The sequence below is a fragment of the Cheilinus undulatus genome, linkage group 13 (assembly GCF_018320785.1).
Source record: "Cheilinus undulatus linkage group 13, ASM1832078v1, whole genome shotgun sequence".
Taxonomy (NCBI): Eukaryota; Metazoa; Chordata; class Actinopteri; order Labriformes; family Labridae; genus Cheilinus; species Cheilinus undulatus.
The window spans coordinates 37,297,646-37,310,793 of record NC_054877.1 but is presented as its reverse complement, the minus strand read 5'-3'; the positions used below and the strand labels follow the sequence as shown (position 1 = coordinate 37,310,793).

Below are 13,148 nucleotides of genomic sequence, written 5' to 3'. Positions count from 1 at the left end.
GAAAAGGGTTAGTTGTTGTATACAGCTGATGAGTTGTTGTGTCCCAGCTAATGACCGCACTAGCAGGCCTGTCATTAGCAGGGGACTGAGCCGCAGCGGAGCTTCTGTCTCAACATTCTGTCTTACGTGTCTAAACACTGAAAGCTTTCTGTGAGAGAAAAAAATTTTGCTCTCTCCACTTCTGGTCTGTTTTGACATGTTTTTCCAATCATGGCGGTTAGCTTGTCCCATTTACTCCGCCGTTAACTGTCAACTTGGTATCGTAGTAGGACTGCTGCTGTTAACTCCGACCTGGACCACTATTCTTCTATCCAGAGCTCAGAACCACACTGACAGCTTGTCTTGTGCAGAGGAGAGCTTTTTTGCCCTGTTCTTGTAGCGTTATGTCCCTTGGCTGTGACTGAGCCGAGTGGCGCTTTTGTCTGAACCAGACAATCAGTCTAGATCCAAACAAGCACAGAGAGCAACACTGAAAGCTTTCTGTGACAGAGAAAAATGTTCTGGCTCAATTCCTGGTCTGTTTCGGCATGTTTTTCCCCATCATGGCTTGGAAGTTGTAGTAGGACCGCTGCTGTTTACTCCGACCTAGGTGCTTTTCTTGTTGAAATCAGGGTACAGAGCTACACCGACAGCTTGTCTTGTGCAGAGGAGGGTTTTTTTACTCTTTTCCTGTAGTGTTGTCTTCTATTTGCGCAGTAATAGCAAAGAATACAGAGAGCATTTTTTCCCCCTCTGTTCTCTACCTGCAGCTGAGCCGATGTGTGTCTATGTTTAACCAATCAGATGTGGTAGAACAAAAGCAGGAGGGGAGGGGGGATGACGCTGCTCAGGTTTCATCTCGTCACACACAGAAGGGGCCAGACAGAGAGAGAGAGGAAAACATGTAGCTTTTTACATTTCAGTAACCACTTACTATACCTTTGGCTAAAATAATAAACTACTAACAATCATGACAACATCACTCTGCCAGAACACACATTTCAGTCAGGCATTTCAACAGGCATCCCAGATAGTTGTGGTCGGCCATATACTAGGTTTTTACCTCGTCTTGTTATGTTGAGCTTTGCTTATTTAACTCCAATAAAAACGGTTCACTAAGGATTTATAACTGCTGGAACAAAACGCACTGAAACAGAAAAAAATATCAGTGATATTTTTAACCCAAACACATTAAATTCCTGTTTTTTGTTCTGTTTTGTGGCTGTTTTTTAGATATCACAAAAAAGATGTAAAGCTCTCTTATCTGATATCCCTCCCCTTTCAAAACAACACCTTTAAACTTCAATCATCTGAAACCTCATGTGAAAAATACCAAAAAAGAGAGGTGAACTCTCAAAGGTGTAAAGCTTTTTTCTAAGTGGAAACCTGCATCACTACTCCCACTCTTTAATGTCTTTACTGGTGCAACAGTGGAGCAATGATCCGCTGCATCTGTTTATTCTGTCAAACATTTTTAAACTTCAGACGCTGAAAGCCTCCTCAGCCCACCACGACTGCTGCAGCCTCCCAGTCCAGAGATTTGGAGCTGTTTTCTAAATTTAAGGAAGAAACTGTTTAGAGAGAAGCTTTAGCACGCTGAAGCTTTACCCTAAAGAAAAAAAAACATGAAAATGAATCTGATCAAATCTGACATGTAGTCAAAGGAGAGTGCTCGTGAAGAACCATGCTTAGATATGTTTTACACTGAGTTAAGTGTTAGGGTTCCCAGCTGCCGTCCCTTTTATATGGAAATGTAATAAACATCAAAGAAAAGCTCTGCAGGAAACAAACTGCAAACTATCAGCTCTATTTTAAGCTGTGAGGGCAGCAAAAGTCAGATGTCACGAAAATTTTCCTTCATGTCATTTATTGACCTTCTCTGCTTTGATAACAGAAAACAAAATAACATGTTTAGTGAGTAACACTGATGTGTTTTTTCACACATGCACCAACATGTTCTTTCTAATTAATAGAAAATCATAAGAATAACAGTCACTGCACCTGGTCTTCATATTGGAAGAAATAATTGCTTTCCCACTCAGAAAAAGACGAGCATTAGTGGTGCTCTGATGTATCTCAACAAAAACATAATGGAGCATTTTTGTCAACAAACATTTTTACATGAAGAAAACACTCAGACGACCCAGACAGAAAAATGTGGCTGGTCCAGACATGGGCCGGCATATGTACCAGATCTGTCCGGGGGCCTGTGCCTTCATCCGGCACTTACCGATGACGTCACAAACATTGTTGACTGTGGCAGCTCCATGTGGACAAACCACAATGCAGCCAAGTTGATTGATGGATTAATGTTTTAATAATTCACTTTAAGATAGATATACTTGTTATTAACTTAAAGTGACTGATTTTTTTAAATTTCTTCTTCTTATTATTTTATTATAATAATAATGGTTTTTATTATAATAATAATTATAATAATTATTATTTATTAATATTTTATTCAAAATGATTTTTCTCACACCCTCAGCAAGAGAACATTGACGTATAAATAACGTTACGAGTCTAAAGTTAGCTTTCAACGTTAGCATAGTAGAAAGCTAATGGGTTCGCTATCCCATGGTGTGAGTTTCCAGCCAATAAAAAATTTTCTGCGTCATCACAGCCAAAAATGTCCCAGTCTGTGCCAGCTTTGAGCTGGATTTGGTCCAAATGTCTTTGCTATATCTCCAATATCAAGGACATCAAGACAAGATCCTAGCCTGTGCCAGATTTGAGTCAGATCTGGACTGAATAGTGCCAGGTTTGAGCTGATCTGAGCCAAACTGTGCAAACTTTGAGCTGGATCTTGGCTAAATGTAACCTTACAAAGCAGATGGATATACGCCCGTTTCCGTGTTTCTCACTGGCGAATCCATCTCGCAAAGCTCCCATCTGAACCGTTTGGGCCCGGTTAGAAAGTGACATGACCAACCAGCAACGAGGGGCAGTACTTTCAGGCGCAGCAGAGTCGTGACGTAAACAAGCAGCAGCAACAGCTGGTGCAGTTATGGAGGAAGAAATTAGCGTGGATGCTGTTAAAGCGCCAGTTTTATAACAACTTGACAACATTTCTTCTTTAAAAGAAGAACAAAGAACAGCAGTGAGTCGTTATCTTTTAAAAAACGACAAAAGTCGAGTACTTACGTGTCTATAGTCGCCATGTTTTGCATTATTTCTCACGCACGTGCAATTTGATAACGGCTACGTCACGTGTTTTGTTGCTCTGATTGGCCCGTAGAGATGTGACAGACAGAACGTTCATCCAATCACACTCCAAGTTATTTTTAAAGCCTCTGCCTTTTCTCAGACGTTTTCTATTGAAGCTTTCCCAGATGGATGCGTGAAACAAATCCATCTGGTGTGTCAGGTTATGCTAAATGTGTTTGCTGAGTGTTATCTAAAGCAGTATACACATCAGCACAGGATCAGATGCAGTCCTGATTTGAACCAAAAGTGTTTTCAGTGCTGTTTAAAGGCACAGTTTGAAGCAGAGTTAGAAAAGACATAAGCTATATGTGAGCAGTCATATTCAGCTAGTGGATTAAACATTTCTGAATGGACCTGCATTGTTTTGTTTCAGTTGTATAAGAGAAATTTTCAGATCATGTGTCTTGTTACCAAAATCAAAAAATAGTGTAAAATTTAATCTTGTCCCGTCACAGCTCTACTAAAGACACAGGACTTGCGATTATTTAAAGGGGATATATTATGCAAAAATCACTTTTTCAGGCTTTTTTAACAGAAATATGTGCCCCCGGCCTGCCCACAATCCCCTCAAGTACCAGAACCCCCCCATCTTTCTCCACCTTTCAGAAAATGTGTGCTGAAACTAGCCGCTCTAAGATTTTCCCCTCATGATGTCATGTGAGGAGTTAGCACTGCTACAAATTCAGTTGGCCCTCCCTGCTTGGAAGACAGTACCGTCCTCCTGTCCTGATCCTCCTCTGAGGTGCCAGCTGAGAGGAGGATCAGGAGAGCCACATACATTCAGCCTCAGAGCAGCTCGTTCTGAGCAGGGCTGAAACAGAGGGTTTTTTTAGACATTTGAAAATCCAATACTGGAGTGTTTTTTTTTTTGCAACAAACTTCACAAGCATGTTTTGGGGACCTCTGAGACCAATATAGACTTGTTTTAACAAGGTGATATGTCTCATTTAAGTAGCAATTTTCCCCAATTTTGAGGCACGTACAGGTTTGATTATCCCAACTCCACTTGAATGTTTTGTAGTTTCCATTTTGAACTACATTTGGCTCTACATACACTGCCATTAAAAATGGTTTAAATTTTCTCATGGTGAGAGAGCCAAACAATTTCTTCAGTTTTTCTTCAAATATACAAAAATAGACTGTGTGACATCCACTGAATCTGGAAGTATAAATATAGTCCTGCTGCTCTCTACAGCAGGCATCCCACAGGAGATACACTGTTTTTACTGTAAGCATGCAATGTAATGCACTATTTATGAACGCTCATGTCAGATGTGTTGCAGCTTTATTTTAGCACAGGGATATGTGTGTTCATATAAGGCTGGATGTGTTTTCAGCTCCAGATGGTCTGTAAGCTCTTGAAGCTCCCACAGTCATCAATGCAGGCTGGATTTATCCAGACACACTTAAATCCTGCAAACATCCCTTTACTCTTAATTTAGATATTAATTAGTTTTCCTGTTACTTGGCAAAGCTGTGTGATTTCCCCCGACACCATGCATGTTTAAAAGTGGGGCGTCTGCATCTGCATCTGCATCTGCATGCATGAAGACCAGAATGAACATAGAAGCAATTTTCATGAACCGAGGCTACTAACACAGGCATTGAAGAGGCTAATTATTAGCAGGCAGTGAGAAACAATAAGCAGCTATACCTACTCTATTCCAATCCTGTGATTTCAGTGAAAGTTGATGAGTTTTACAAAAAGAAACAGCTGGATGGAGACGAAAAGCTTTAATGTTCCACACCTTGGACGCCATAACCACGTCCGAAATCATGGGGAGCTTTTTCCAAAGTCTTTGAAGCCTTAATGAGCCAATCATAGCTTTCTTTGGGCAAGACGGGGGCACAACCAGGACTTGTCACCAGTGAATCACAGGGCCAATAGATACTGTGGAGAAATAAAACTGGTCATGCTTACAACCACATGTACAACCCTAATTCCAAAAAAATTGGGACACTGTGTAAAATGCCAAAAAGATGCTATACATTATGATTCTATTTGTAGATCCATGTTCTGAGTCAAATATAGGTCTAAAATAATTTGCTAGTCTCTACAGTCAGTACAGAAAGTCCACACAGTACTCGGTATCGGCTGACACGCAATACCTTGCTATGGGAATTGAATCGGGAAGGAAAAAAATGGTATTGGAACATCCTTACTCTTCACCGTTGATAGTGCCTTTCCAGATGTGTAAGTTGCCCCAGCCATAGACACTATGCAACCCCATACCATCAGAGATGCAAGCTTTAGAACTGTGGGATAAGGCAAAAATTTGGGGAAAAAGTTGCAAAAATGGATTTGACTGGCATAAAGTGGCAGGAATAGCAAGTAAGTGGCAAAAATGAGTTCAAACGGGCAAAACAAAGATGCAAAATGGGGGAAAAAGCAGCGACAATGGATCTAAGGTCGCAAATATGTACAAAAAGCTGCAAAAATGCATTAAAAGTAGCAAAATTGAAAAAGGGCATCAGAACTGGTTAAAGTGGCAAAAAGCTGTCAATCTGAAAAAAGTGAATGGTCGAAATACAGCAAAAATCACAAAATTGTACATAAAGTGGCAAAAGAGTGGAATGGGGGGGAAGCAAAAATCAGTTTTAAGTGGCAAAAACAGTGGCAAAATTGTACACAGAGTGGCAAAATAGTGTCAAAATAGGGAAGTATTGGTAAAAATTGAATAAAAGTGCCAAAAATGAGGGTAAGGTGGCAAAACAGCAGCAAAATGTGGCAAAAAAAGGGAAAAACAGCAAAATGTGTTTCAAGTGGCAATAGTGGCAAAAAAGGGAGAAAGGTGGCAACAAGCGTAAGTGGAGACAAAAAGTGGCTTGAAAGGGCAGCAAACTACAAAAATGGGTTACAAGTGAAATTGTGTTGAGAAGCAGGCTGCACTAAAAACAATTCCAACATCAGAACCCATGAATAGTTTGACACACTTTTCAGGTCCAAAATGAGGTGACTATTAGTTAGGACACTAGCACTGATGCTACTGATTCAACATGCACGCATTGATGTGATCAGTGAATCACACCTGGGGAGGTCCCATTCTCTGGGTTTTTCAGGGGCCCAGTCAACTCTGTGGGCAGCCAAGCCGATTACTGTAGTGACCTATCAGAGGCTTGGATACGTTAACTGAAAAGCACATAGACTCAGCATTAAAAAACTAAAATACATTGTCATTGATATCCTTTATGTCTCAAGCTTACATCATTTTTTCCATCAATGATTTACATGTATATTACAATAGTTTCTGAATCTAACAGGGAAAAAAATCAGTGTTCTTTAGCCTTGTCTGCTTCAGAAAGTACATTTTAAAATACACAATATCTACATCCTACATTTACAGTACAGTCAAAATCTGCAGGAAAAGCTCAGATTTAGCTGCTGTTGTTGTGGCCTAATGGCTCTCATTCCTATTCTGTAATCATCCAAACTAATTTATCATTTTTCTCCCACTTAGTTTTGGAGTGAAGAAGCACTAAAAAGCTGTGCTGGCTGAGTCACCGTCCTGTTCCATCATTCCTCTTCATCCTGTTGTTTCACACTAATGTGATTTCCTTTTTCAGCTTCTCACTTCTGCCCCCGTGCAACTACCTCCTGTGATTGTTGATAACAAACAAAACAAAGCAACACAGATTTTTTTTGCCCAGCTTCACATGTCTTTTTCTGTGTTTTTTTTTTTTCTCTCCCAGTGCACCCCCATCGTCGGCCATGGCTTCGTGCTGGACAAGTACAAATGTCAGTGCAGGAGAGGGTTCTACCATCCCAGCAGAGTGACGCTCAATGGCTTCAAAAGTAGGTTAAAAATCCCTTTGTTATTTAAATACATACTGCAGAGAGCTGTCAGATCAAAACTTTGACTCTTTCAAAAGAAAGCTGGAAAAGTAAAAAAAAAAGCCTCCTTTGTTGAAATGACAGTCACACACTTTGTTTGAAGTTTGTCTTGTTTTTTAATGTGTTTCTTGGGGCATGTGAGGCTATGAAACCTTAGACCTCAATCAAAGGATCCTGACTTATCTTAGTGTGGAAATGTCTCCTTTGTTTCTATTCTGGGCTCCACTGGCAGTCACAGGTGGCATCTAAATCTCAGACCTGTTGGTTACAGCTTGAGTCGATGATAACAGCGTTGGAGTCAACGCGTTTCAAAGACATCCATTAGAGTATTTGGACTTCTTTTTTGTCCTTATGTAATGTGTTAGATTTGCAGTTCAAGTAATTTTGCATTGGTCATCCTTTTCATAACAGTAACCTGTCCCTCCAAAAAAATAAAGAAAATAAATTAAAGCAGCTTTCTGGAGCGTCTGCACAGTTTCCGTCTCTCTCTTTCCTGTTGGCATGTAGCTAAGGCTAAGGACAGTAAACGCAGTGTATAGACTGTTGAGCTAGTTAGATTGCTTTCATTTAAACAGCTGTGTCATCAGTCCGGAAGGGCATATAGTTTTATGCACAACCTTTGCTTAATTCATTAGACCTCTGCCAGTAATTTTCAGGTTGTGTGCATATTAAAGGGATATTTCGTCATTTTTGAAGTTGGCTTTTATGAGGTACTTGGGGATAGAAGTGCCATTAGCCTCCAGAGATTTCCGTGAGCGTTGCCCCTTCAAAGAGGACACGCTTGGGGAAGCTGTGCCATGGACAGACTGTTTGGGTCCGCGGGCTTTGTCTGTGAAAAAACACCAAATTAAGCTCAAACTAGTTTTTTCAACTCAGTTTTCCACTTCAACAGCAGACATCTTTTTCAGAAGGTAAACATCATGCCAACCATAGATTGTCTAACCCGCAATTTCCATATATCGACTGCGCCGTGCACTGTTCACACAGGAATTGTTTGTCAATAGTGAACTATTTTACCTTTTAGGGTTAATTTATCATCTGCTCTGGTTTAAGTCCATGATATTATTGCTTCCTCCATTGAGTGAGTACATTAGAGAGTTTAAAGGTAAATGTTTGCTTTAAATATCTGTGGTTTTATGTTAAATTCTTTGGCTATATGTCCTCAAAAGTTAACTTTTCCTCGTCAATAGTGCCGTTGTAGCTCTCTGACCCAGTGACCCTTTGCTCTTGCTGCAGGATGAGACATAATGTTGATATATTGATGATTTATGATCAGGGGTCCAGGCATTGTGACATATTTTAAAAGGATATGCTCCACTTGTGACTTCCTGTTTGGAGCTTTCTGCTTGATGGGTAGTGACGCTGTTTGGCAACGCTGGCACTGGAAATAGATGCGTAGAGCATATCTTGAATGAAGCGGAGCAGAGTGGCGCTGCAGGCATGTGCCAGCATGTGCATGTGTGCCAGACTGGAGCGCAGGCTGTGGGAATGCTCTGATAGACTAGAGAGGGAGTGATTTGCTCTGCAGGACAATTTACCGGCGGATAGCGGCGCGGTCGCTGTTTGTTGAAATTGGAGGTAATTATCTACCATTAGAGGAATAATGAATAAATGAATGAATGAAAAGGTATTATATGTCAGGTAGTGATGTTATCAGGCTGCAGATTATGGGCCATAAACTATAGGATGACACTGGATGGCTTGTAAGGTTTAGTTGTTGCAACTGCTGGATAATTACTCTACAGTTTTGTTTTGTCCTTGCTTTTTTGTGACAGCACCTTGTGATACTAATTATCAGGTATACAACCGTCCTGTTCAAACATCTGTACATAAGAAATCTAAAGCTTTATCTGTGATTAGACGTTGCTGTAAGGAAGAGGCTATTTAAAGACCTATTGTTCTTTCTGTTGTCTTTTAGATGCAGCAGACATAGTACTAGTAAATATGTGGATATGGCACAACTCGACTTTGACCTTTCTCACTGATGTTTCTCTTTTCATCCTTGTATATCCTTTACTTTACCTCCCTGTACGTGCTTTACATCTCGATGTCTGTATTCTGACACCTTGACTTAGAGCTCTGCGGTGTCCTCAGGCAGAAAGCTTGGCCCTGATAAACAGGATAATCAGAAACTGTGGTGGTTTTCATCTGTGACTCCAACAATACAGCTACCCGAGGGGCTGATGTTCTAAGCTGGAGCTTTATTGTAATGCTCTGTGATGAGGTCGGCAGTCAAACGGCTCAGTCTGTCAAGAGCCTCATCTTCCGAACCCCATGCAGACCCCTGTCATTAAAAATCCTTTCAGCTCAGATTGGGTTGCATTAGCTGGTGACCCTGATTTCCCCCCTGAAACCTGCCTGTTATTCCTCATGCATCCAAACACACCAGTCTGGAAACAGATTTTGTATTGTTCCCTAGCAACAGGCCAAAAGGACAGATATCACAAGGGAGAGAGGATGGAGGGGGAAAAATCACAGGCTGCAAAAGCAAATGAATTACTTTGAAAAGTGCTGAGGGACCTTTCAAAACATGACATTTTAATTTTACAGTCTCAGTACAGTTTTTTTGGTGTTCTAAAACATTTTATTTCGATAGATTTGACTGTCCAATAACTTGATGGGCGAAAAGATGAACTGATGTTTAGATGCATTGTCGAATGAATTTGGGGAGGAGTTTGGGGAAAGGATGCCCTTTGAAATTGTCAAGGATTTCATGGAGTTTCAGGGATTTGTTTGGATATTTGGAGGGATTTTCTGTCATTTTCATTGAATTTTTGGGAACATTTTGGGAGAAATTTGCTTTGAAATTTAGGGGATCTTCGTCAAGTCTGCACCATTATGCATCATGCCTATGACATCTGGCACAATGGTCTAGTGTGGTAGCACACCACTGTACCACTCTTCCACTGCTGTCTCACCTTTCTGCCTTGCTTCCTCCAAAAGCTCAAAATCACCCAGTATTAAAATGCCTTAAAGAAGTCTGGAAAAAAAAACCCTGCAAAAATTCTTAATTTTGACCCCTTTCTGAATGTAACCTCCAGCTTATGATACACACGTAGACAAAACTGTTGGTACCCCTCCATTAAAGAAGGGAGGTCACTGAAATAACTTGAAACTGACAGAAGTATTTATAAATAGAAATCTACTGCAAATCAGACATTTCTTTTGAGTTTGGTTCAACAGAATCATTTCATAAAACAAACTAAAGAAGCTGGACTGGGAAAAAATGATACCCTTAACTTAATATTTTGTTGCACAACCTTTTGAGGCAATCACTGCAATCAAGATATCTCTATAACTCTCACTGAGACTTCTGCACCTGTCCACAGGTATTTTGGCCCACTGCTTGTGAGCAAACTGCTCCAGCTGTTTCAGGTTTTAAAGGGTGCCTTCTCCAGACTGCATGTTTCAGCTCCTTCCACAGATGTTCAACAGGATTTAGATCAGGGCTCATAGAAGGCCACTTCAGAATAGTCCAATGTTTTGTTCTTTGCCATTCTTGGGTGTTTTTAGCTCTGTGTGTTTTGGCTCATTATCCTGTTGAAGGACCTGCTACTGAGACCAAGCTTTCTGACACTGGGCAGCACATTTGGCTCCAGAATACCTTGAATAGTCTTGAGATTTCATTGAACCCTGCACAGATTCAAGGCACCCTGCGCCAGATGCAGCAATGCAGCCCCAGATCATAAACGAACCTCCTCCATGTTTTACAGTAGCTACAGTTTTCTTTTCTTTGTATGCTTTATTTTTGCGTCTGTGAACATAGAGCTGATGTGACATGCTAAAAAAGATCCAGTTTTGTCTCATCTGTGGACATTCTCCCAGAAGCTTTGTGGCTTGTAAATATGCATTTTGGCAAATTCCAGGCTGGCTTTTTACCTCCGCCAGCGAGGTTATGTGATCAGCAGGGTTTGTTAGTTAGTTAGTTAGTTTGTTAGCAATATAACTCAAAAAGTTGCGGACGGATTTCGATGACATTTTCAGGAAATGTCAGAAATGGCATAAGGAAGAACTGATTAGATTTTGGGAGTGATCCAGATCACCGTCTGGATCCAGGTATTTTTCAAAGGATTCTTTACTTTTGGGAGATAGGGCTAATGGCGGAGGTCTGCGCTCTCCGAGTGCTTTTCTAGTTTATGATTTGCTTTCAACAGTGGATTCTTCATCAGTCGTCTTCCATTAAGTCCACTTTGGCTCAAACAGATGGATGCTGCATTCTGACACTGATGTACCTTGACCTTGGAGTTCACCTCTAATCTCTGTGGAAGTCGTTCTAGGCTCTTTGGTTACCATTCGTACTATCTGTCTCTTCACTTTGTGATCACTTTTCCTCTTACGGTCACTTCCAGGGAGTGGCTCTACGTTCTGAAAGATGTTGTCACATTTTGTATTCATTGATGTTTTTGCTGTAGCTTTATTTGTATTTTTGTGAAAGCACCATAAAAATTGCAAATTGAGAAAACAAAAACACTTCAAATAGACCCGTTAATGATGGGGAATTTTTGGTTAACAAAACATCTTGTCTGTAAGCTGTATTCATCTAACCTGACACCACACATCCACCTGGAAAACCTCTCATACACAGCGTTTGGCAAAGGGCAGAGGCTTTGAAAATATCCTCAGAGGGTGATTGGATGAATGTTCTGTCTGTCACATCTTTACGGGCCAATCAGAGCAACAAAACGCATGACGTAGCTGCTACTGAGGAGTAAATCCATCGAGAGCTGTATAACGCGAACCATGGCGACTGTAGACATGTCAGTACACGACTTTTGTCGTTTTTTTAAAGAAAACAACTCAATACTGTTCTTTGTTCTTCTTTTAACAAAGAAATGTCATAAAGTTCTGATAAAACTGGCGCTTTAGCAGCATCCACGCTAATGTCTTCCGCCATATCTGCTCCGGCCTCTTGTTGCTTGCTTATGTCACGACTCTGCCCCACGCCTGAAAGTACTGCCCCTCATCACTGATTGGTCCTGCCACTTTCTAACTGGGCGCAAACTGTTCAGATGGGAGCTTTGCAAGATGGCCAGTGAGAAACACGTAAACAGGCGAATCCATCTGCTTTGTGAGGTTAGTAATCATCAAGATTAAAATGGAAAAGAAGTGTGGCAATTAGCTTGAAAATGAGAAACTTACTTGGAATTTAGGAGGAAATTATGGTGGAATATTTTGGCTTTAAGATTAAGTTTCACAGCTCAGTGCTCAGGAGGTCAAAGCACAGACTGGACTGTATGTTACTGTCTTTTATGGCTGAATCTCTGGCCGTAGGGGTGATAAGTGTGGGTGGGTTCACTGCAGCAGATATCCTGGGGGAGCACTGGAAAGTTGCTGCCCAGGGACACAGGGTCATGTCGGTCTGGCCTTGGCATGCTGCTTGGCTAACCCAGGGAACATATTAGAGCCTTCACCAATAAGCAGAATTGTATATTTTTTTGCAGCAGCAGATGTACAATGAGTGTTCCTGACTGAGTTAAGGAAAAGCACACAATAGATTGCTTGAATTGTATGTGAGCACTTTATCTGGTTTCTTTTTAACATGTTGCTCCATACATTGATCAGTTCCCACTGAAATTGCTCTTTAATTTACCAGTCAAATTGTTTTCCATCACTTTCAGCAAACTTTCCCTGCAATCATGCTCCACTGAAGCACCAAACAATGGCACCCCGGTGTTTGCATTCTGTGCAAGCTCTGAGACCTGCAGAGGAATCATAAGCTCATCAAGCATCCTTTTCAGGAGGAGTCTGCGTGGTTAAAATTGGGATTTAGCATAAAGATTGACTCTGCATTCTACCAAAGAGGACACATCACAGAATAAACAACTTATATTTTGACAGTGTATGCTCTTTTTTTTCAAATGTAATGGATTAGATTTGGGTTTCAGAGGCCCTGACAGAACACATCCTGTTAGACTCACATAAAGCAGAAGAGAAGAGTAATGCTGGCCGTTGTTTTCAAGTGTACTGGTATCACAACAATAACAGACTGCAGTGCTGAGGAGAATGGTGTCACAATATTTAATTCTCCTCTCCTTCATTATTCCCTCATCTGCCTAATTAAAGGCAGTATTCTAGTAATTATCACCCTCGGGGCTTTCTGATTTATTGGACTCTTCAAATTGATTAACTG

The 13,148-nt window shown here is 40.8% G+C and overlaps 1 protein-coding gene across 1 annotated transcript in view; it reads left to right on the top strand.

The window, feature by feature from the left end:
• LOC121520660 (probable G-protein coupled receptor 158) overlaps positions 1 to 13,148 on the top strand; it is a 149,543-nt gene that overhangs the window by 51,185 nt on the left and 85,210 nt on the right. The window contains exon 3 of the mRNA XM_041804218.1: positions 6,877 to 6,979. Within this exon, the coding sequence (XP_041660152.1) occupies positions 6,877 to 6,979 (103 nt within the window). The remainder of the gene's footprint in view (positions 1 to 6,876; positions 6,980 to 13,148) is intronic.